General features: G+C 51.9%; 1 protein-coding gene across 5 annotated transcripts; it reads right to left on the reverse strand.

Moving 5' to 3' along the window:
- Positions 1-888: 888 nt before the first annotated feature.
- On the reverse strand, positions 889-23,773 carry SEPTIN4 (septin 4). Of its 5 annotated transcripts, XM_054585478.1 has the most exons (14): positions 22,195-23,773; positions 21,490-21,534; positions 20,240-20,247; positions 6,883-7,176; positions 6,411-6,504; positions 5,905-5,991; positions 5,277-5,400; positions 2,606-2,740; positions 2,375-2,492; positions 2,185-2,286; positions 1,890-1,986; positions 1,634-1,796; positions 1,359-1,458; positions 889-1,103 (listed from the first exon to the last, which is right to left on the reverse strand). In XM_054585478.1, exons 1-14 carry the CDS (start codon positions 23,771-23,773, stop codon positions 1,044-1,046), a joined length of 3,006 nt encoding a protein of 1,001 aa, XP_054441453.1. In that variant the 3' UTR covers positions 889-1,043. The 5 variants fall into 5 exon arrangements, with proteins under 5 accessions (XP_054441453.1, XP_054441455.1, XP_054441454.1 ...); XM_054585480.1 differs by lacking the exons at positions 20,240-20,247; positions 21,490-21,534; positions 22,195-23,773 and adding an exon at positions 12,134-12,261; XM_054585479.1 differs by lacking the exons at positions 20,240-20,247; positions 21,490-21,534; positions 22,195-23,773 and adding an exon at positions 9,301-9,429.
- Between the last annotated feature and the right edge of the window lie 1,116 nt (positions 23,774-24,889).

Here is a 24,889-nt window from a genome sequence, read left to right on the forward strand (position 1 = left end):
GAGTTTGCAGTGGGCCGTGAATACTGCTGCCGCCGCCTTTATTTTTACTTTTTTTAGAGAGAGAGAGAGAGAGAGAGAGGCATTGATTCGTTGTTCCACTTACTTACACATTCATTGGTTGGTTCTTGCATGTGCCCTGACTGGAACTGAACACGCAACTTTGGTGTATCTGGAATGACGCTCTAACCAACTGAGCTACCTTGCCAGAACCTGGGCCTGAATGCTTTAATGCCCGTCCCCAGAGCCAAAATGTTTTAACATGTCTATAAAACATCGGGACTTTTACGACAGTAAATTCCAGGAAAAGAAACATTTTCCTGTGTCCACAGCCTTATGTTCAGGGTCTAGAACAGTCTGCAACCTGGAAGATGCCTAATAAATTTGTTAAATATTGAACACTTTCAGAGCAGTGACTACTTTATTCATTCCCAGCATTTACTGTAGTGTTTGGTGATTGCAAAGGTTTCAACGTTTGTTCAATGTTCTATCGCAGGCTTTCTAGAGTGCATATCCCTTAATTATACATATCCCTTCCCCCAAATCAGGGGAAACAAGAAGTCAGGAGGCTGCATGCAGCTAATACCATGAAGGGCAGATATCAAATCCCAAACTTCCATAGAACTGAATGTCCTGTATGGGGAAAAAATGAAGAGTCCCAGGCCCCAGATGCTAGAGGCAGGATAGGTATGGTGAGAAAAAGGAGAGGCCAGTCTGGATTCTATGCAAGGATTGAACCCTGTCATGGAAGAGAAAACTTTCTCCACTCCCCCCTTCCTTATAGAAGCTGTAAAGACCCTCCTCAAGCAGCCTTTCAAAACTGAGTCCTATGATCTTCTTGATCTCCAAGAGGTGGTAAGGATACAGACAGCAACACCAGACGCCACCTATGTATTTGTTAAACTTTATTTCCTCTGAGTCTCTGGGGAGGCAGCAGGGATGTAAGGCGATGTGGCAGTAGCTGCAGGGGCCTGAGCAGAGCTGGTGCTGGGAGGGTCTGGCAAGGGCAAGAAGTGGAGATTTAAATATCCTGGGCTGAAAGCCAGCTAATGGGTCTCCTTCATCTGTCTTTGGATTTTGTGCAGCATCTCCTGCATCCGCCGCAGCTGCAACAGGCACATGCATCAAAGTAGGTACTTTCAGAGAGCCCTATAACATTAGGGAAGTGTCCCCAAGCTCTAATCCCTTGACCCAGGGCCTTGGTAGTCCTGGGGTGTGATGGAGACCCTAGGTAAAATAACTAATCCAGGTCTCAGATATGCACCAGGGCCAGGGATCCCCCTGTTCCCAGATACTGAGGTTTATGATCAAGCAGCAGACCTCCCAGGCTGTCAACCCCTATCACCCAATACTGCTCTCACCTCCTCATCTTTCTCTCGGATCAGCCTCTCAGTTTCTGGATCTGCCCCTGGTGGGACAGCAGGGATGGGGAAGTCGGTACCACTCTCTCGAGTCAGTTTGCTGAGGGAGAGGGGAAAGGGGAAAGGGGGGTTGGTAAGCCTAGGGGGACCCCCGTACCCACTTGGATTGAGCCCAGGGACTGTAAAAGAAAAGGGAAAAGGAAGGGTTTGGTCTCACCCAAGGCTGTGCTTGGGACTGATCCCCCTGCCTGCTGTGTCCTGGCTTTTGATCATACTTGCGATTCCGTTCTTTCACCACCAGGCGGGTCATGCTCTGGATACACTGTGCCCGGTAATTCTCATAATGTGTCTCCCGCGTCACATCCTTCAAGTCCTGCATGTGAGTACGCACCAGCATTGTCCTCAGCTTCACAAAGTCGCAGTGCCCTGGGTTTTCCACTGCATAGCAAGGCTAGGGGTCAGCCAGGGGCGTCGGTAGGGCAGAGTCACTGAGGGCAAGGAAGTACCCCAGTCACAAGCTCAGAGCTTTACCTTCCACGATGCCCCAAGGGTAGAGACGGCCCCGGACTCGTCGCCCTCTGGCCTCTACCACAGTGTTGCTGCCAATTACAGCAAATGGGATGCTCTCCTGGAAAAAGTTCGGAGTGTCTGTCAACATCCCCCATTCTCACCTGTTCTTCCCACCTATGTCTTCATCTTCTCTGCTTCGCTCTAGGAAACCGGGGTCCTCTCCCACCCCAGAGAACCCACCCTTGTATAGAATTCTCCTTCTTTCTTTTGCCCAGAAGAAACAAAATGGAAAAGGGATGCCCTGGGGTGGCCCCACCTTTAGGGCTTGGTCCTGTAATTTGAAGTCCTCATCCTCATCAGAGTCACAGTCTGGGAACTGGTAGACCTTGATTCCAAAGTGCTCTATCTCCTCCCGGATCTGGCAAACACACGAGGGGCCCAAAGTTCTGGGGACCCCATTCTTTCCAGAAGCCCACCTGCCCCCGCCCCGCACCAGCTCCCCTCACTTTGCGTTTCTTGCGCTCCACTTCAGGAGGTGTCAGTGTGTCCGCCTTAGCCAAGATAGGCACAATGTTGACCCGCTGATGCAGGGCCTTCATGAATTCAACATCCAATGGCCGGAGCCTGGGGAACAGGAATCTGTGACCACCTGCTTGTGGCAGCCCTGCCCCTGGTGCTCTCGGCCTGTTCCCTTGGCAGCACCCGGTGGTGTCAGGAGCCTCAGGCTCGGACCATACCCGTGGCCGAAGGGTGAGATGAAGTACAGGCAGCAGTGCACCCTGTTGTCTTGGATGTTCTTGCGGTTCAGGCCACTCTCATCTCGGAAATACTGCTCAAACTGCTGGTCGATGTATTCTGCCACCGGCTTCCAGCTGGGGCAGGGACAGACAAGCAGAGAAACTGTGGGAGTAGGGGCTGCCTAGTGAGCTCTGGGACTGCAGAGTAGCACCCCTCCCTGAGCAGTGTTTCCAAGGCCTTGCTATTCCCTGGCTTGCTTCATTACATCTTCAGGGAGATACGTGAGTGGGACATGGGTGCATCTCACATGTCCTGATAGAAAACCAGACTAAGCACATAGACAGAGTTCAAGAAATACTAGTTGGACAAGAGGAAGAGAGCCCAGGTGACCAAACAAAGCAGTAAGAATAGCAAGGTGCCTGCAGGTGAACACCAGTTGGGGGAAGCCAAGGCAGCCCTAAGTCAGGTTCATGGTCCAGCTTCAGAGCCTTTGTTCATATGGTTCTGCCCTCTCCACCCTTCCCATTCCATCCTTCAAGACCATATCCAAGAACCAACCCTTCCACCAGGTCTCCTTTGCACCAATGCACACTGCTCTCCCCTTCTCTTTGCCACAGAGTGAGAGAGATAAGAGTTTTTGAATATATATTATTATACAGAGAGACATACATATATAATCTCACTGTGTGGTAAAGAGAAGGGGAGTATATATGAATTTATATGCATATATATACATACGCACATATATATATTTTCAAGACCTTCAATTTTCAAGTCCTTTGCTCTTCTGTTGTCTAGTTGAATCCTCACTGACAGATGCCCTGATAAGTGGACATTCTGAGCACCATCATTTCATTTTATACACGAAGGAACTAAATCCAAAGCAGCTAAGAGATTTAATCCAGATCATTTTGGGTAGGAAATTTTCTCTTCTCCTGCATCCCTGGCCTTCTGATTCTCAGCTCAGTGTGTTTATCACTACACTGCCTGACCCACTTACTAACTTGTTACCCAACTGACACACATATTTGGGAACTATTGCTCCCCACTCCCCAACTCCTCCTGCCACTGGACTGTAAGCCTTTCAGGGACACGGATCATTCATACTTGTTCTGCATCCCTTAAAATGTCCAGCACAGGCTGGACACCTAGTATATGCTCAATAAATTCCTGCTGGTTGACTAAATGAGTATATGTGGAGGAGCACAGTAAACTGTGAGATGGCAGGCACATAAAATATTATTGTTGTGGCAGGTAAGAGGAGCTAAGTAGATTGACTGAAGGAGGAGATGATACAGGAGGAACCAGGTGCTGACTGGAGCTAGAGTTTGCAGGGCAAGCCCAGTTTGCTGAGACACATCTCTAGAGCAGGAAAGGTGATGACGGCAGGGAGGCCACCTCAATCCATCAGGAATATTTGTGGATACTGTGAAGCATGTACAGGCACAGTGCTGGGGCAAGAATGTAAGAAATGACCCTGCCCTCATGGCTTAGACTATGAAACTGAAGATGAACCAATGTGCTGAGCTGATGTTGTAACGATAAGTCGTGCAATGAAAGTTCAGAACACACAAACCTCTGCAAGGATCTGATTAGTCTGTGAGGCAATTATCCGGGGTCAGCTGCATGGGCATGCGACCTGTGCAGCCACACAGGGCCATGCACTCAGAAGGGCTCACACTTGGTTTGATTCTCTTCTGCGGCCATCTGCAAGTTCTTAACAATGGTGAGTGAGGGGCCCCACATTTTAATTTCTGCACTGGTCCTACAATTGTCATCTTAAAATTCATGAGTGTAATGTAAGCAGTCTTTTATAGTTTTCAATGCACATTGCATGTATCATTTTAGGGGATTTTCAGATCAACTGGGTAAAGTAGTAAGGGCCAGTATTTTTCAGTTGAAAAAACAGGAATGTAGACATTTGCTCAAGATCGTGCAGTTACTAAATGCTGAATCAAGATTTGAACTCTCAGTCTAGAGGTCTTAGCACAACCCCGCCTAACTTCTTCATCAAGGGCACCTCTCTTTCTCCTATTTTTATCAGCCATTATCCACCACATTGACTCACTTAGGTCTGACAACAATCCCTCTAGTAGCTAAATAATCAATCAATCAATCAATCAATCAAAGATGATGGCAGTGGGGAGCAGCGCAGCAAAGCCACCCTTTCTTTCAGCAGGTAGCCTAGAGGGCGCCTGGAGTTTAAACAAAGTTCTACTTTTTTTCCCTTTGTCCCTTCTTTCTCTCCTTCCATTTACCCTTCCATTCACTCTCACCCCTTTAATAACACTTGTTTGTGGCACTTCAAAAGTTGCTGTGAATGGAAAAGGAGGGAGGGTGACATTTATTGAGCACTTACTGTATGTCAGGCTGTGTTCTACATGTTTTCACATGTGTTTGCTTTTTTGAGGCTTTTTTTATTATCCTATGTCCTCACCCCCATTATAGAATTATAGGACAGAGGAACATTAGAGATCACCTGTTTCAGTACTCTCCCTCTCAATTTACAGAGGAGACAGCTTCCAGTGAGAAGCACTGGCATGCTCAAGATCGCAGACCTCTTCCCCCTAACAATCTGGAATAAGTCTGCGCCTATGTGTGCACCTGCGCATGTGTATGGAATGGGTGGTAGGTGGGGAGGCGGCTGGGGTTGTGCTTGGTCAGACATACCACTCTGTGTTGTTGACTGCATCCCCAAAACCTGGTGTGTCCACAATGGTGAGCCGCAGCTTCACGCCCTTCTCTTCTATGTCCACAGCATGTTTAGTGATCTCCACGGTTTGCATGATCCGCTCTGAAGAAGGGGGAAACTGAGACCACGGCAAAGGCAAGGACCTGCCCCATCAGGACAAACCACCCACCCCAACCAGCTTGGCTGTCCAGACTGCCTCATCCACACTGCCCCGCTTCCCACCCCGAGGCTGCCTGGGGGCCTCTTCTCTGGGAACCAGCAAGGAACACATTTCCCAACACAGGAAATGCCGGTGGCTGTTGGCTCTGGCCCCAGCCTCTTGCTGCTCCCTGCTCTTTTCTTGGATTCCTGGAATCCTTTGGGGGTCAGAGACTCACTCAAAGGGCAGGATTCTGGTCCCTGCCCTGCCTCGGCACCCAAATCTTTAGGGAGCTGGCTGGTGGGTTGCCAGGCTAGATAGGCCTATAGAGAGATGTTGTCAGTCTCTCTAGAAGCCATGGTTTCCTACATGCCAGGCAGGACCCCACCTCCCCAGGCTCTGGAGAGAGTGTGTTTTCCCAAGCCAGTCTGCGTGACTGTCTTCATGCTCCCCGCAACCTTCCTTACCTTCAGCACTGAGGAGTTTCCGGTCTCGGTACAGATCAGTGAGGAAGAGGCTATTGACAAGAGTGGATTTTCCCAGGCCAGACTCTCCTGACAGGGGGGAGAGAACAGAAGATCTAGAGCCAAGAGGCAACCCCACTAGACCAAGGTGTGAGGGGAGCAGCTTCTCATTTAATTGGGAAGAGACTAATCAAACCATAGCATTTCAGAGCTGGAAGGAAGCAGGTGGAACAGCTTGTCCAGGTTTCTCATCTGAATGTGGCCCAGAGAGGGTAAGAGATTGCCCAAGTTTCCCCAGAAAAAGGCAAATACAAGAAACCTATTGGCCAAGTGTTCTTTGCACCACTCTACCCCATAGGCACATTTTTGGGTACCCATGGCAAGTAGCTATTTTGCAAAAAATGATAGCAGGTTGCTTCTTTCTCCTTCCCTACCTATACCTCCTCCCCAAATACATGCCATCCCCACCTGAAACACCCCAGCCCAGTCCAGCCCTGCCCCTGCTCTACCTGCCACCATGAGGGTAAAGTCAAAGCCTTTCTTCACGGACTTTCGGTGAACTTGATTGGGGAGAGTCGCAAAGCCCACATATTCCTTGTCATCCTAGTGGACAGGGAGTCAGAGTGTATCAGGGTGAGAGGCAGGGGGGTCCCAGGACCCAATACCAGCCTTCTGCTTCTCTCCTAGGTCTTTGTCTAGCCTTAGAGGAGCAGGGGCAGACTCTGTGGTCCCATCTCGGGCCACCAGTTGGGCTCCTATTCTTGCTGATACTGTCAGTTTTCAATGCACATCAGGGCCAACACACAGAGCTGGGGCCAACGAAGGACGGAGAGAAGCCCCAGATCAACATGCAGGAACAGGTGCACACATGCACATACACACGTGCACCTCCACAGGCACATACTCCAGCTCTCTCTGCTCCCGCCCTGGGTCTTCCTGCACCAGCCCCCTGACAAGTAAGGACAGGGCTGGTGGCTCTACCTCAGAGGAATCATAGGGATCAAGCTTGCCCCATGGACTGCGGGGCCGGGCTGAGGGGCTGAGAGGGGCTGAGGCACAGAAGTATTGCTGGCTGTCAGAGGGCTGGGGCCACAAGGGGGATCTGAACTCCAGGTCATTCTGGTAGAGGTCTGGGGCCTGGGGCGTTGGCTCCGGAACTTGGGGCCTGGACACCCAGGTCTTGGCCTCTGGTTGGTGGCAGCTCTCATTTCCTGGGAAATCCTTCCCGAACTTGTTCAGTTCTGCATCATCCGTGTCCTCCAGGAAGCGCTTGATCTGGGGGTTGGGGGTTGGGGGTTGGGGGTGGGGGCAGGTGGCAGGAAGGGAAGAATGAAGGAGGCAGACAGGAGAAGGCAGGAGGGAGAGAGGAAAGCGCTGGCGGTTAGAAGGAGAAGAAACTGCACTAGCAGCCAAGTCAGAGGAAGTGTTCACCATCCCTCCCTCACCTGCTTGCACACAGGTCCCCCAGGTGCCAGGAGAGGCCCCAAGGTCCAGGAGCAGCCCTGGGCAGTCCCGAAGCCTAGCAACGGCTCTTGGGAACTGAGTAGCTCCAGTCCTGATTGCCCCCAGTCAACACTTCATCATCAGAGAGGCCACGGTACTGGTTGAGGCTGCCCTCCCAGAGGATCTGACCAAGCCAGGGCCCAGGGACTGCCTCAAAGGCCAGAAAGTCAGATTGAATGAGGGGGAGTGGATAGAGACATTAGAGCTGAGAGAAGAATGTGGCTCAGGATTCAAGGAGAGTGTTGAGAGTCAGAAGGCGGCAGAGCAGGAGGGAGGGAAAAGGGAGCTGCCAGCAGGGGGCTCCATGCCTCCTGCCACTGCAGGTCAGGGAGCTCTGGGACCCGGGTGCAGCCTCCACTGGGAGTGCTCACTGTCAGGGCTCACTGCTCAGAGCTCAGTAGGGCTGACCTGACATCCCTTACTCCAGACAGTGGGCCACACCAGAGCCTGCACCTAGGCCCCGGGGAGAACGGTAAACCTGGCAGTGGATGTGTGTGTGGGTGTGGGGGATCTAAGAAGGACCAGGTGGCGTAGAATGGTAGGAAACTCAGCCCCCAGAGCTGCTGACAGCCCCCAACTGTGGGGACATATAGCGGAAGCACCCCTCAGTTTGAGCCCTAACCCCTCACCCCCTCTGCCTGGAGTTGGCCTTTAGTTAGTAACGCTGGAGGGGATCTGGCCTGAACTGGGAACCACAGGGGTAGTAGGCAGAATGGCTGGCTCCTCTCTGGAGAATGGCTCCATCCCACCTCCAGCTAGGAAGAGAGGCCACTACCCTCACTCTCGCCCTCAGCTTTAGACCCAAAAGTTTCCTCTCTCCTTTGGGGTCAGCCCCCTTTGTCGAGTGCCTGGCAGTGCTGGGCTCAGCTCTGCCTCACAATAGCCATGTGCCACCCCCGGACAATGGACAAGGGCCGACTTCAGAGGCTGACTCACCCTCTGGGGATGGCCAACCAGTGGGGGCTACCCTGGGCCACTGTGGAGTCCCAGCCAGGGTCAGGGAAGGTAGGATGGCCACGGTCTTCCTGCAGCTCCTGGTCTTACAGAGGAAAGAGCTGAGGGAGGGCGGACATGCACACTCCCAGGTTTATGCCTGGGAAAGGGACTAAAATAGGGAGACTAGTGGGAAACCTCCCTTTGGAGCTACTTCCAGGCTGTTGCCTCTCCAGTCGCCACACCTGCTTATACACATAACCTCCAGGGGTTGCCTGGAGAGGGGAGGGAAAGATGCCCTTTAGCCTGACACTGGAACCAGGATGTGGGGACTCAGTGACCAGAAGAGGTTGCCCTGAGGCAAGCCTGACCTTTGTAGGGTCCAGTGGGGTCACACTACATCCCAGTTTATATTTGTTGTTCAATGATTGTGTCCCTTTCCATTCTCAAAAGTGTCCCAGTGTGGATGATGAATCATATGGCAATAGAGAAGGGATGGGGCTGAGGGACAGCAGGTCTTGTTTTCTGGCAGCTAAAGAGTCTGGGGAATTCCAGAAAATCCTGCCTCTCTGTACAACACCAAAGTGGCCCAGCAGTTGGTCTGGGCATCAGGCTAAGGTGGGGAGAGGACAGTGCTCCACCTGGCTTCCCCAGGGGCACTGAGCAGGGAAGGGAGAGGGAAGGCGCTGAGGGAGACCCCCACCCCACAGTCCTCCAGCAGAGCCACCAGGAAGCCAGCGCCATTCTCTCCCTGCCAGCCCTGGCTGGCTGCTCGTCAGCATGGAGGGGCCCTCAGGGGCTCTAGAGAAGTGGTCAGGATACCAGGGTCCTCACCTCCCGCCTGTCCTTCCCCACCCCCAGCTCTGCCAGTGACCAAATCATTTTCTGACTTTGAGCCCCAATCCCAGCCAAGGCAAGGGAAAGACAGATCAGGCCCACCCATTTCCCAGAGCAGCACCTTACCCCAGCTTCAGTGCTGTCCTCAGGGACAGAACTGCCTTGGCATCCCACTGAACGGTCCATGTCCCACGCTTCACACTCCCTGTCAGCAAGCTCTAGGTCTAATTTTATCTCTCAGGCAAAGTTCCTCATACACAGAAACAGCCGGGTCTTGATGCTCTTGTTGTAATCCGGAGTCCTGGCTTGCTCCTTTCCCTTTCTATTTGACCCCCCCCCCCCGCCCCCCGTCTCTGTCAGGGGCCAAAAAAGCCTGTGGAATGTCCTTCCCCACCCCCTCCTCCTCCCTTTCCCTTGGCTCCCACCATCCAAGGACAGCTCAGCTGCAGCAAGATCACTGGGTTTCTCTGCAGTTCCCTCCTCCTCTGATTGGCTGCCCCACAACGCCTGCCCGCTGCCTACCCCTGACTACCCCGGTGGGCACAGCACCAGCCTCCCAAGTCTGTCTGCGGCACAGGTTCCTGATCCACTTGGTCTCTCCTGGTAACCCCCAAGGGCACTGAGACCCGTCAGAGGTTGCAAGCTCTCCCCAAGGTGACCTGTCCCATCTGTACACAGGGCTGGGCTACTCAGGACACTACACTCAAAGGATTCCAATCTCTCTCTTTCCCCTGAACTTTAAGTGGTGCTGAAGTAAGGTGGGATGTCCTATAATCCTCTTGTCATAGGTTCTCATGGAAGTGGATCCAGTTTTCTTCCCAAGCAGAGACGTGCTTTCCCTCTGTATTTTCCCAGCAGAGAACTCCATTATCTTCAGAAATCTGCCCCTAGATTTCCTTGCCGAGAGCCCAGAGGGACTCCTCCCACCCAAGGATACCTGAACTCTTAACTCATGGGACCTGTATCACTTCCGCCACTTGCAGAGTAAGTGGAGGAGCTGCTAGCACTTGGTCTCTGAGGGGCCAGAGTTCAGGCCAACAGGAGGCTGGCATCCCAGTGGCTTCAGAGTTGCCAATTAGGTGGCAGATAAATTGAGGGGCCTGGTTGGGAGTGTGCAGATGATGCGCTTGACTGAGTCAGGAGCCCAGTGTTTCTGGTTTGTCCAGAAGCACCTTTCGCAATTTTGAATATTATTTTAATTTCAAGGCCTTAATGCCCAATTGTGAATGGCTCTTCCTTGACTCCCAGGAAAGCTAGGGAGAGAAAGCACTCCCACAGGACAGATAACTCATACTGCTCTGAACCCGTGGAGGGTGCATCACAAGTTCCAGGATGGTTATTAATGTGGGCCTGTTGTTCTTTTTGCATGCAAATTAAAACCCCTGGGGCTCCTGGGCTGGGGAGATCTCTCCACAATCTCCTTTCAAAAAGAGACCATCACAGAAGAGTCTGGCCTAACAGGAACCAGTGTCTAAGGACAGGGCTGGCTTGAGGGCAGGGCCCCGAGGCTGAGGACTCTGGTGGTGGTGGGATGTCTTTAATTCAAGAGGAACAGGCAGGCCTCAGCCAAGCTGAAAACTCCAAGACCTCAGCTGAACTGAACTTAGTGTGTGGCAGAAAAAGCCCCTCTTGGCCTCTCTGCTGGGCTTGGCACTGGGGACAATCAGTGCTCCCCCAGGCTTCCATCCCTGGGACAATCCGCCTGTCCATCCCACGTGGGGAGAAGGATGGAGGCAGGAATAAAGACAGGCACCATTTGGCCTCTCCCAGGAACCCCCTTTTGGGGAAGGTCACAGGGTTACCAAGACTTCCTGGCCAAGACTTGGGCCTCAGCCTGGATACAGCTTGAGAGACAAGAGCCCAAGAGGTTGGCCTTTCCAGACACAGACACTTCTGATGCCACCAGGCCTAGGCAGCTCCCTCTGGAGGCTGCCCACAGCCAACAGCCTGCCCCACAGGCCGGTCGCCGAGCTCCTCCTGCTGTAAGCAGCCTGTGCCTCCCAGTGCAGAGGGCAAAGGCAGGGGGGCTGGGGAGGAGAAGCTGGCACGGGGCCTGGGGGTCCTGACACCTGGCATAGTGTGTTGGTGGCGGGCTCTGGCAACAATGGTAGGAGAAGAGCTGGCTGAACATCAAAACTTCCTACCTCGGGGCCTCCAGAGAGCCTAGCTGGGGTTACTGCTTCTCCTCCCACTTCAGGCAGGTGCTAGGAATGAGTTCCCCCCACCTCCCACCACTGCAGAGGGGCCTGGTTTGGGGCGGGCGCGGGGGAGGGGGGCGGGGGGGCAGTATGGGATGCTGCAGGAAGAAGCTTCCCCATGGTTCCTCTCTCAGAGCCAAAGAGATATAGCTGATCCCACCGAACTGATGGCGAACTGGGCTTTCCTCTCTCAGGGGTCCCTGGGCAGACAGCCCTGTGGGGAAGGCCCAGGTGCTGCCCTTTGCCAGGCTGTTTAAAGGAGGACGGACCCAAGCATCTTGCCATCTCTCTTGGGGAGGAAGGCACTGTTTGTGAGCCTCCTCTGTTTTCCGAAGGAAGTTTGTGCTGGCCCCTGAGCTTAAAGTAGGTAGATGAGGAGGGGTCACCTAAGTAACAGCTGGGCGGAGACCCTCGCTGCCACCCCACTCACCGCTGACGCGCCTTCGCCCTCCCCAGCACGACATTCCGCCCATCAGCCGGCGCACTCCAAACCCAGCACGGACCCACCCCTTCGTCCAAGAACACGGGCTGCACCCCAGGGGTCGAGGCCCGCCTCATAGCTGCTCAGATCGTAAATAGAAACTTGGAACGGCGACAGAGCAGTGCCTGCCTGTGCCCAGGGCCGGCGACAGGGCGACAGCGCCTCCGGCCCGGCACCTCCAGGGCTGCGGCGCCGCGGGTCCCCGCGAGCCACCCGGGAACGGCAGGCCCTGCGCGCCCCGGCCCTGCCCCTCGCCCCCAACCCCCGCCCCCGGCCTTACCATGGCTGCAGCCCGGGCAGGGCCGGCTCTGCCTGGACAGCGCCCGTGGGACTGCAGGCCGGAGCTGCTCCCGACCTCACAGCGCAGCTCGCCCCAGCCCGCAGCCCCGAGTGCGGTCCGGCCAGGGGCGGGGCCCGAGGTGGGGCGGGGCGAGTCAGCCCCAAGGCGGGGTCTGCACCTCCCGGAGTGGGCAGGGGGATGAGGGTGCAAGCTGGCCAGGGTGTGGTCAGCCTGGCGGCAAGCCTTGCAGCCTGCGACCCCCAGAGGCTCAGGCTTCGGAGAAGCGCTCAGAGCAGGGCTGTGCTGTCACCTGGCTCTTCCTTACTCAGCTCCTAAGGAGTGTACTCTTGGGGCAGCGCACCACCATCGGGGCTTGAGCCAGTCCCCAGTGAAACTCAAAGCGCCCACCTGGCACCCCTAGGAGATGCCTTTGGAAGGAGACGGGTTGCCCCATGAATTGGAGACAAACCATTAGCTCCCCTCAAAGTCCTCAAGGTTTGTGGGAAGTTAATCTGACGGATGCCTAAGTCACTGATTATCCATAACCCCTCCTCATTTTTAGAGTGGAATGGCAGACATTCTCCACCTCCACCCAAGCTGCGAATAAGAGACAGGAGGTTCCCTTTGTGCAGGACCCTAGATTAAAGATTAAAGAAGATTTGCTGCATAAATTATCCAGGGATCATCTGCTAGAAGGGCGAGTGGCCTTTCCGGCTTGCCTGGGGCTGAGGAACGTTGGGAGGGCCTGAGGAGAGGCCAGCCCAGGCATGCTGGGCAAGCAGGTGAGATGCTGTGGAGATAGGTGCCTCAGCAGCTTTAGAGGCATCAGAGGCTCAGAGGGTCAGCCGCAGTCAGGGGGAAGACGACGCATAGGGGGTGGGGAGTTGGTAGGAATTTCCTGAGCTAATACAGGTCTGAGCTGGTCAGGCTTCTGTGGAAGTTTCCAGAAGCATGTCCCTCCCCAACTCCCAAAAGCCCTCCCCTGCAACAATCCGAGTGGCGTGAATACATTTTGGGCAAAACTGAAACCCATAGGCGTGGCCCTCTCAATTGGTAGGTGCACCAGAGGCCTGCCCACCCTACTTCAGTACTGTGACCCTGTGGTCATGGCTGGGGTCAGTTAAAACGCATCAGAGGGAGGGAGGGGGGCCTGGGTAGGCAGATGAGATCAGGTTCAGAGAACCAGGGGCTGCTATTGGAGATGGTATTGGATATTTGGCACCGGCGGGATGCTGGATGGAAGTTAGTTGATGCTTAAAAAATCAGTTCATGCAGGACCCTTTATAGCTGGGTGACCTCACTTCACCTTTCTGGGCCTCAATTTCCACACCTGAAAATGAGGGTTTTAAACTAGGCTAAGAATCAGCACCTTGGCTCCAATGTGAGGATGAGAAAGTCTTCTGAAAAAGGCCTGGGGTAGATCAGGAGATCTGAAGCTATACTCAGGGAAACAGACAAAAAGGAGTTTCTTTAGAGAGAAACGAAAGGCTGTTGGAAGCGGCAGCAGCTGCTGCCATCAGACCTGGATGTCACACTTGGGCTACACAAAGCCCCGCTATTGGAACCTAGCTGTAGACCACCAGTCGTTGTGTGCGTACTCATACAAATACCTCTTGGGTGCTGCCACCAGCAGTCAGCATGACCTGGGCTGGGGGTGCTGGGCTCAGGCGAGAGAGCCTATGTCAAGTAAGAAAGGTCCCATGACAAAGCCTTGTTTTCTACAATCACGGCATCCCTACTTCTCCCAGTCCCAGCTGCAGTTCAAGTGTGGACACAGACTCATCTCAGAAGGCTGCTCGGTTAGCTCATCCTCAGCTGCGGCTAGAATCCCAGCTCTGTGCCAGCACCTGCTGCCGAGGCCCCGGAGAGCCTTGTGTGTCCTGAGGCACTTTGGAGCCAACTTGCTTTGAGGGAAGGGAGGCTCCTAGAGAGGCCTGGGACCATGGAACTCATCTCAAAGCCAAGAATCTTGGGGTCTTGATGGCCAGTCTTTGTAATCACTGCACCACAGGCCCAATGTAAGGCATGCTTGGCAAAACAAGCTGAAGACATACTTTGAGCCATTCCACATGTGCACACCCCGCATGCTGACCCCGCAGCATTCAGGGGTCTCTGAGAGAACTTGGTCTGGGCCTGTCCCCATGCCAGCTTTGGTGACTACTGCACTACCCAAAAGTCCCTGCCCCTCCCCTGGGCCTCCGTTTCCCCGTTGAAAGGACTAGACTCTTGCCCAACTCCAGCTATTTATGTGAGAGCTGATACAGGTAGCGTCAGACATCTTGTCAGAAGCTGCTCCTGTGTAAGTCACTTACCACTGAGCACTCTTCCTCACATCCAGCCATCAGCTGGCCTGGCCAATCCTGCCTCAGAGCCCCTTTGTTCTTGCAGCTTGGGTTCTCCCTTGAATCCAGCATCCCACCAGGCATTGACGTCCTTGACTAGAACACAGTTTGTCAGCCACTGATGGGGTTGGGTATTCAAGCCAGAGGTCTCAGGAGTGGACACTTAGCTTGGCACAGGGGGTGACTCTTCTGGGAAACTCAGACCAGCAACCACAGCTCCAGCCTGCTATGCTGGGCTCCCTCTGCTCAGGCCAGACCAACATGGTGTGTGTGGAAAACCTCCTGGCCCCCAAGATCTTTCCTGCCCACCCATCAGAGAAAGTTGTGTAGCACTGAGCTAAACAAGAATGCTACACTTGGGTCAAGCTAGGGCCCAGGTTCAAGGCTATGAATAGAGTGATTACTACAGAAAATCAGAATTTCAGATCTGCATGACTAGCAAAGGGTCACTTTTGCCTCTCAGTAGCAGTTTCCCTTAAGTGGTACAGGAACTAATTGTACTTCCCTTCCCCCTGAGCTGATGATTCACTGAGGACACAGAAGGCCCTGGTGGGGCCAAAAGGCTATCACTGGGTTGTGTCTTTCAAGGAAACCTTAGCTAGTCTCTCTAGCAAGGTCTCTGCAAAGTCAAGAAACCAAAATAACCTAAGCCCTACTCCTCCTTCTACTGCTCCTCTGTGTCATGACCCTGGGGCAGGTGTGAGATGTGGGTGGCAAGGCCAGGGAGCAGTTTCCTGGCACCTGCTGAATGGCTCCAGTTCTGAAGCTGGCAGGATGCTAGAAGCCAGCCCAAGGGCCCTTCCAATACCCTCTCTACAGCACGGCAGGGCCTAGGAGCTCAGGGATGGAGGGGGCTTACATATCCCAATGCCATTACCTACTGGAGACTTGACTCCCTTCAAGGACCCTCTGACCTCCCAGCCTCTGCTTGAATACCTCCTGTGGCCAAAATCTCATTGACTCTAACAACTGCCCTTCCATATTTGGGCAGCGAGTTACCAAGGTCATTATACTGGGCTGAAATTTACCTTTTTCTCCCCCTTTTACTCCCCCTTACCTTTACTTTCCAAGTGCCTCCATGCCAGAAGGTTTACTCACTCATTTCACTGGACTTTGTTTTGTCTTTTGATGTCCACACCCTTTCAAGTGACCCACCTTTATACTTTTCTCTCCCAGATTAACCACAAGCCTCTCAAGGACAGGGAGTATGTCTTCTATTTTAACCTCTATTTACTTCAGTTCAGCGAACATGTGATGTGACATCTGCCTGGGTGAGAGACCGGGCCCCTGCCCCCAGGAGATGTCTGGCCAGTATGGATTGACTGAAAGGAGTTACCGATTAATTTTCCACTCTGATTTTGGAACACAGACAAGTTTTGAGGCTCTGGGCTTCTTTGACCCCATAACCTGCCCTTCATTCTGGTTGCTTACCAGCTCACACTCAACGCCCAGCCTCAGAGTTCACATGCAAAGACATGTATGTTACCCCCACTAAAACCTTTCCCTTCACCATTCTTGATCTCTGAAGGTGCTGTAGAAGTATTGAGAAGTTATTTTCCAGGAAAATGTGGCTACAGAAGAAGGGTTTCTACACCACACCTGCATCCCTGAGGCAGGATGCTCCCTCAGTGCTCTCAGCTTTGGTGAGCCAGCTCTGAGCCTCTGTTTCTTCATGAAATAGGGAGGAAAAAGTTCACCTCATAGGAGAGCCATGACGGTTCACTAAAGCAACACATTTAGGATGGAATAACCACTAAAATGAGTGCTAGCTATTACCTCAGCTAACGAGAAAATTTCCAATACCCAACCAGCAACTGTCAACTGTGACTATTTCAAGTGTCTTCCCGCCAATGGGTCAGGCTTGTGCGAGTGAGTTGAGTGTAGGGTGATAGAAGAGCCTTAGGTTAAAGTGACATGGGAATGACCATGCTGCCACCAACTGTGGAGTCCACTTCTCCAGCTATGCGCCACTCCATCTTTAAAAAACGGGTCTTGGTTTCAGACTCACTGAGCTGAATTCCCCAAAACAGCCACTATGGAGACTCTTGGAGCTAATGACTTTGCCTGTGGTGGGTACGCTCAGGAAATGACTTTGGCTGGCCAGTCTTCCCACCTACAGTGTCAGAGCCTGGGCTGCCCTCAGGAACTGCCTCGCATTCTGTCCCCCTCCTCCAGGGCTTCAGTCAGCCCCCAGGTGCAGCTGTCTGGTGCTTCCCCTTCATGGCAGCTGGGACAAAGCAGCTGAACAGAAAAGGGTGAAGGGACACGGTCATTTCTGTCACTCAGGACAGCCCTCCTCTGGCTGAGCAGCTGCCTGGGTGGCTTCTGTGTTACCAATTTGCTTCCTTGCCCAAGTATGTGCTCTCGCCTCTGAAACCAAGCTCCCTAATCTAGCCAGGCTCCCTGTTTCTCTTCTTGACAAAAAAAAAAAAAAAAAAAAAAACAACAACAAAACCCCCCCAAAAACAAACAAACAAACAAAAAACACCAAACAAACAAACCTCACCATTTCAAACATCACCAAAGGACTCTGACAGAAAGCCATAATGTTGGAGATGGGTTCCAGGCAGAGAACCAAGGAGCTTCTGGAAACATACCAGAAAGTCCAAAATGGATGTGACAGATTCTTCCATATGTAGGATCATTCTGGGCAGAACAATAAGGGGTTCTGGCCTCAGTTCTGCCATCACGCCTGAGGAGGAGGCAGAGCATTTTCCTGCCCCCATTTTGTAGGCAGAGGTAGCAATCTGCCCAGGCTTCCGATGACGGAAGGACATCATCCCTCTGCCCTGTGCTTCCGGTCACTCCAGCTGAGGCACGCTGGATCCCCGCCTGTCCTGGGGTGATCAGCTGCCCTGTTCTACCCAGGACTAAAGGAGTTCTCAGGACACAGAACTTCTAATGCTAGGACCAGAAAAGTTCTGAGCGAACCCTGATGAGTTGGTCAACTTAGCCTGTCCCCAGAATAGCAAGTCTAGGCCAGAGGTCATCAGCCTCCTATCCTGCTCTGGGCTTGACTGCCCATGGTACCTGGAAATGAACAAGGTACCATCTGACAGAAAAAGAAGCCATGTGGTGAGGGTCAAGCTGCTATGAAAAGCCTCCTGAGGTGCCCTGTCCCATTTTCCACATCTCTGTTTTATTCTTTCAACAATTCCCTTTCCTTTCAACTACGAGCCTCTGTGCAAAGCAACAGAAAATGAGAGGAGTAGGAAAGATGGTTCCAGGGTTCCTTTCTGACAGCCCTTGTCCTAGGATTCAATTACCATCCCCATGAATGCAGAGCCTCTCTGCATTCCTCCTGGGCTCCAGAGTTTGCTTCATCTAGGAAGTCTCCATGAGCAGTCATCTCCGTGTCTCAGGAACCAACAGGAGGCTGGCTGTACCACCTCCCAGGGGCCAAATGACACGTCACCCTAAAGATACCCAAGTCTACCTTAGGTATCACTGAGACAGCCTCCTCTGGTTCCTGGCCTGTTTTCCAGAGTTGGTTTCTTGAATAATTGATAGATAGAGCAGGGAGTAAACCACCTTGAGCACTGACATCCTGAGAAGTCACATCCAAGGGCAAGTAGGTTGGGGCCTTTAGGACACAGGATCTTGGGGCCAGGGCAGCCCCATCCCATCATGGGCGTTGCAGCCCCTCCCATCAAGAACTATTTTATTCCACTGAATTCCCCTAGGGCTGTGTGAGAAGACAGCTCCCACTGACCCCATAAGGCACCCTCAGGACCTTCCTGTTGAGCTTTGGCTAGCTCTGATATCCAAAACAAAACAAAAAAACCAAAAAAACCCATCAGGAATGCATCCCTCAGTCCAACACAACCTCCTCTGCAAAGATTCCAGCTCCTAATGTCCCAGTCCAAGGATGAGAAGTATCTGTCTACCTCACTCCTTAGACAGGAGGACTTTGAGGAACTGCTTGGGAGGAGACTGACACAGAGAGACGAGCTGAATCATGCTCCATCCCCAGCTGTGGACCCAGAAGGGTCTATAAAGCTCAAAAACAGGCATGCTGCCGTCCACGAGCCAGGCCCTGTGGCTGGGCCTTGAGAGAATTCCTGCTGGGAGTAGAATAAGGAACAGGCTCCACAGCCAACCTTTCCCAGATCAGAGAAACCAGAGGCCTTGGATGCCAGCACCACAGGGCCTCCAGCCCGGGGCTGCCTGTGGGCCCTGCAGCCAGGGGCAGGGAGTCCAGCTAGGGAAGGCCTAGCTCTCTCACTTGGTGAGTACGGTACCTGGCCCACTCCCATGCCACGCCACTTCCAGAGAGCCAGGAAGACCAGCAGGCCCTGCTGCCTGCAAGTCTTCTCTTCCAGCTTCTGGGGAGCAGTCTGCTACCGAACGGGGCTGGAGAGCCGCAATTATCCAGACAGGATAAGAGCTATTTTGGGAAGGAGCTGTCCTGCTGCCAAAGCGTTTGACTTCCTAAACCAAAACAAGATGGGACAGAATAGGGAGGAACTTGCTCAATCAAAAACATCATATCCTGAAATAGGGGAAATATTCCTTCCCAAAGGTATAGATTTGCATCAAGGGGTGATCAAGAGGCTAGCTGTTAAGATACTCCCTAGCTTTGGGAAGGAGGGGGTAACCTGACCCCATTGAATTCCAGGCTCACTCCTTCTCTCCAGGAGCACCTTTTAAGTCTGTTGCATTTATCTGGAAGTTTGAGCGCAGACTACTTGATGTTGTTTCCTGTCCCTGTCTTATCTCCCCATGCAGATGGTAAGTTTCTCAAGGCCAAGGAATGTGTGTGCTGTGAGGCTTCAATGCTTTCCCCAATAGTACCTAGCAAAGTGTAGGCATCTAAATAAAAATTGTTTGTGGAAGGGAGAGAAGGAGGAAGAAAGGGAGAGAGAAAGGGAGGAAGAGGAGGATTTACTGTCTTGCATTGAGCTAATCTCTCAAAGTAGCTGCTCCCACACACAGCTGAGCACAGGGAACAGGGCTGGATAAGAAGCCATGGCAGAGCGGGTGGCAGCCGCATTTCTGGCACCTCCTCTGCAGCTGTTCCATCATCTGAGCTCAGGGCTGTTCTGCCCTCCCCCCATTTGCGTTTCATCTGTAGTCAACTGTCCATCCTGAGCTAGCCCATGGGAGAGACCCATTAGAGGCCATGCTAGGCTTTGGGTAAGAGGGATGGCAAGAGACAGATGGAGGCAGGAAGAGCTTGGACTATCTTATCAAACACAGGCCAAGAAGAGCTAAAGTACTTATGGGAACAATGCACTATAAAATCAGGACACTGCCAAATTCAGGACACAGGGCTGCTGAGAGCAGAGTTCACCTTGTGGCTTTCCAAGGTGAGGACTCAAATAGTGTGTAACCCAGAAAACCGTCCCCTTTCTGGAGTGCCGTAGGCTGGAGAGGGGAGAGCCAAGTGGGGACCAATCCAACCTACAGCTTCCCAGACAGCCTGCTCGCAGAGCACTGTGGGAGGGATTGGCAGGATTCATCATTTGCCAAAAGGTCTTTATTTTCTCTCTCCAAACTAGCTCCTATAGTACTTTCATGCAAATTCCCCTCGGGGAGATGCAGCCCCACAGGAGCACAACTTGGCAAGTAGAACACAGGCTAGATTTCAGACCCCACTTGCCTTCTGCCAGGTGCCCTTGTGCAGTGAACAACCTGCCCAACTATATAGGGAGCAGCTTTGTTTGTTTCCCTCCATACCTGCTTTCATCAGAGGGCGAGACAGGGACTTGGATAAGGGGAGAGCACAGGAAGACCAGAAGTAACTTCCCAGGAGCATTCTTACCTCCTCATCTGCCACAGTGGAGACATAGAAGCCAGGCATTCCCAGTGGGCAGCAAATGGAATTCAGAGAGTGCCAACAGGAGGGGAAAAAAGAGAATTTTACTAAAGATGTGCAGTGGACTTGTGCATAACCTGGCCTAAATCCCCTCCTACTATGAGTGGCCCAAATAACAGCAGTTAGCATTTCCTGGTTAGCATTAGCCCACCGTTGCCAGGTCTTATACCAGGCTAAGTGTTTTACATATAATAGCTTGGTCAATCCTCACAAGAACCCTAAGAGGAAGCCATTGTTCCCATTAACCAATGGGGAAAAACTAGTAATTAGAGAGGTGGAATACTTATCCAATGTCATAGTTAGAAAATAGTGGACACAGGGCTCAAACCCAGTAATGTAACTCCAGAATCCATACTCCACTAAACGTGTGCTTCACAGAGCTTTGCTCCCTCTGGGGGGCAGGGCTGCCCTTCTCTGCTGATGGCTCATGCTGGCTGGGATCCAACTGCATTCCCAAGGCTCTCTCTTCCTTACGAATTTCCTTACCCAGAGCCCTGGCATCCCTCATGCTCTCAGGGCTGGAGCGTATTTTGGACCACAATGCTTGAAGCAGAACTCCTTGCCACTAAGATTCACATATAAGGGCTGGTCCTTACCTCCCCTCCCACCAGAGAAGTTAAGATACAAGGGGAGCCCGGGGGTCACCAAGCCCTGAAGACACTTCTTTTAAGGACTTTCAAGTTGGCTGCAGGGCTCACTGATGGCCTCAAGGTGGAGGCCCAGACATGCCCGGGAATCCTGCTGAGCAGCAGCCAGTAAGTACCTCCTATGTCCTGGAACTGGGGTGTAAGGAGAGTTCTGAGGAACCAGAGAGACACATGAGGAGACCCCTCAACCTGAATTAGTGTGGAGTCAGCTCTGAGTAAGACTGTGAAGCAAGTAATTTGTTTTGCTGGGTTTATCGCATGATAGGTAAGATCAGCTAAGCCGAAAAGCCAAGGGCTTATATTGTTCTCCATTCCAGAAGTGACTACTTCCCATTAACAGCAGACTTAAAAGGAGACTCTTGAAAATGAAAAGGGTTCCAAGTCCCAAAGGAATAATTAATGGTAGAATATCAGGCAAGATAAAGCTCCTCTGCTCTCTAAGGTGTCCTAACAGACCTAGCTCTGTACATACCTTGAGGCTACCCTCCCACCTGTTGTCCTGCCGCCCAGATCCATGCAATGTACCCACAGGAAGGGAAAAGCACATACCTTTTAGCCACCAGATGACACGGTTGTACATTTCCTCAGAGACATCTGAAAGTAACAGAGTGGTGCTTTTCTCTCTGTGGAATGCACACTCCCTTTCCCCCTCTACTTAACATCTAGCTCCCTTTCTAGCTCCATATTTCTCCACCCAAAGGTGCCCTCATGCCATCGATCCTCTCCAAGAAGCTCCTCCAGTCTAGGACTAAATGTCCCCTTCCTACCCTTCCTCTCCTTTTTCTTCCACCCTCTGTGCCACTGTTAATGCCTTTCCCCTCTTGGAAGTCTTAAGTCCCAGCTCATTTATGTCCCACATCCTCCATTTTATTGCCAGAATATTTACCTGAGGAGCTTGTTCTCTGTACTAGCCCTTACCATCCCTCACCCCAGCTCAGTTCTTCATGTTCACTCTTGGGAAGCAGCTTCCCCACCCTGCAAGCCACTCTCTACTACCTTCTATTGAAAAGTTAAGCAGCGTTGCCTGGAAGAGTCAATGCCTGACGCCGACCCAAGCATCGTCATCGATGTCATTAGCTTGGAGCTCAGAGACGCTGGAGGGGGAGGAATGGAGCAATGGGCTCAAGGATGGGTCTAGCTTTGGCACTGGCAGGAGAGCAGCTCTGAGGCCCAGAATGAAGAGGGGGCCTTCCCTGCCCGTGTCCCACCTTACTAATTCGGGGTTGCACCTGGGCAGTCTGCTTCTTCACATACCCAAGAAGAAAGCACTAAACCTTTGAGTGGGTTGTTTGGAGGTGCACTTGGGGGCCTGTGGCACTCCCCTCAATAGTGGCCGGCTTGGAGACTCCTTTGGTGATTGCAGTGGTGGTGGTGTCGCTGGTGCAGGTGGTGGTGATGTACTTGTCTTCTCTCTCAGGAACATCATATCCTCACAGAAAGGGCTTGAGTCAATTTCAAAAGAGGATAATGAATAGTCTATGGGAGGGAGAGATTTGGCCTCGAAATCAGATGTTGTTAGCTGGCTTTGGGGCATTTCAACTTCAGTATTGAGTAAGGTCCACCATGAGGACTCAGGCCCATACTTAGGTAAGGGCCGAGGGGGTAAGGGCCGAGGGGTCAGTTCCACTTTGGCACGAACAGAATTTGGGGAGGGATCTGGATGCTTGAGTATGTATCCTGGGGACGTGCGGACACTTTCTGAGGGTCTCCAGGTGTGCTGCTTATAGACAGGCTCGGGAAAGGTAAACATGAAAGACTTGCGGGGGCTCTCAGTTCCTGCTCGAGATGTCACATGGTGAGCTGTCTGTGCTGGCTGTGCTTCTGAGCAGATAATGACTCTGCGGCTGGTCTCGCTGTCTCCTCGCACTGGCGACTTTATGTTGGACTCCACTTCTGATGATGTTAAAACTCTTGCGGGGGGGCTGGGTTCGGTGTAGGCAGAATGCTTGTGGATAGGCTCATGCTCTGTACGCACAGAAAATTGGCGTCCACTACCCACATCTTTAAGGATGGAGAGTGTGAGGGATGATTCCAAGTTCTTGCTCCTATGCAAGGCCTTGGGTTCTGTATGAGTCGAGTTGCGAAGACCTGTTTCAGACTCTTGGCCAGGGATCCTCCTCTGGGCTGTTCGAGAGTCTGCAAAGATGAGCCTGTTGCCATGTTCTGGGCTGGAGGTTCTCCTTGAAAATCTGACCTCAGCAGCAGTCACACTCTTTCGGATGGGCTCAGTTTGGACTGCTTCATCCTTTGGGGAAACCAAAGACTTACGGGAAACTCTGACCCCTTGTGGGTACTGGACCTTGGAGGGTGGGTCTTCTTCTTGTAAGATTTGTTTATTATTCTTCTGGTCTAGAAAAACCAACTGGCGAAAGGATTTGGCATCTGGGATTAATGAGTAATGTTTACTGTCACGCCCTGACTTGCTCTCACCCCCTTTTCGTGTTGCTTCTTCTCTGGATAGACTAATCTTCTGCTGTGTCTGAACAGCATGGGGAAGTGGTGTCTGAGTTTGCTGGATCTTTTGCTGAAGAGTGGAATGCTGATATGCTTCTGATTTTGATCGGCTCTCAGTTCCTCCACGGGTGGGTGCTCCAGAGAAGCCAGGTCCTGCTTGGAGGGAGACAGAGCGAGGATAGCGTGATGATGAAGGGGGAATGATGGGATGCCGAGCTTCTGACTTTTGATGGACAGAAGGGGTGCTGGAGACTGCAGCACTTCGCTGGGTTGAGACAGCAATGGACCCATGTCCCCGCTGAGGGGTTGTGTTAGTAACCTCAGCCCCTTTCTGTGCTGAAACCGTTACCTTGGGCCCAGTTTTATTCATCTTAACCATTTGATAAGGGCTGACTCTCTGGTTAGAACCCATATTTTACCAGCTGGCTTGTATTCAGGGTCCTAATGAAGCCTGAATATTTACCCTCAGTTTTAAAAGCTGCTGTTCTTGCATTCCCACAAAAGTGGCTGTTGCTCTCAAATAGTCCCCTTAGCTACCTGCCTGGTGATGTCATAAAGGAGCTTCCTATTAAACATCCTGGCATATAGCCACAATTCTTCAGAGAATCTCAAGCAGAAACTGCAAGAAAACTGGATTTGTCTTTGGAGTTGACACCACGAAGGCTTTGGCCAAGTTCTTAGCAAAATAGGATTCCCGATATGTGGGGAAGGCTCCACACCTTCCTGTACTCTCCCCAGATTCTGGGAATTCTCAAAAACTCATTTAGAAAAGGAATCAGCCAAAATAGCCTACTAAGGCAAGGCTATTCAAATCAGTCATGCTGTATTAATCCCAGTCTTAATAAGGTGCAAGGTCCAAATGTGTCCCAATTTGGTTTGGAACTGCATTGTATACAAGTCAAAAAATAAAGTCCAAACTTTTCCAGGTTTTGCAGGTGGTTTGGTTGACTGTGGCGTAAAAATTCAGGGTCATAAATTCTCACATCCTTGGCTCGGGAATGAGGGGAGGATTATAAAATGGATTTGGAGTTAGTCATTGGTTGTAACCATTAGTGACTACTTGTGCACCTTGAACAAGTTACTTGGCTTGCCTGAGCCTTGTTTTCTTAAACTAGAAACCACTGCCTAGTAGGTAGGTATCACACAATAAACGCTAGTATCCTTTCCAACTATTCTCTTCTCTCAGCAACCCTCATGAGCTGGACTCTGGTTCTTTATTTGAAGAGTGACTTTCCTACTTGGATGACCATTTTGGGTAAGACAGTTGTCTTTCTCTCCCTTTCATAAGCTTCTCTGTGTGTGTCTGTCTCTGTCTCTTTCAGACACAGACTCTATCATATCCCACATTTCACTATTGACTCTGACGGGTCACCACAGTTATAGCATGGTCAGAGTTCTTGTCTCTGAATCTTTAAATTCAGCCTTGACTAAAGATAAAGTTGAAAGAATGAACTTTTAGGTAGCAGGGATCTCAACAGATTGATAAATTTTGAGT

This window comes from Pteronotus mesoamericanus, unplaced genomic scaffold (genome assembly GCF_021234165.1).
Source record: "Pteronotus mesoamericanus isolate MK-2021 breed Mesoamerican mustached bat unplaced genomic scaffold, CSHL_Meso_final contig_84, whole genome shotgun sequence".
Classification (NCBI taxonomy): Eukaryota; Metazoa; Chordata; class Mammalia; order Chiroptera; family Mormoopidae; genus Pteronotus; species Pteronotus mesoamericanus.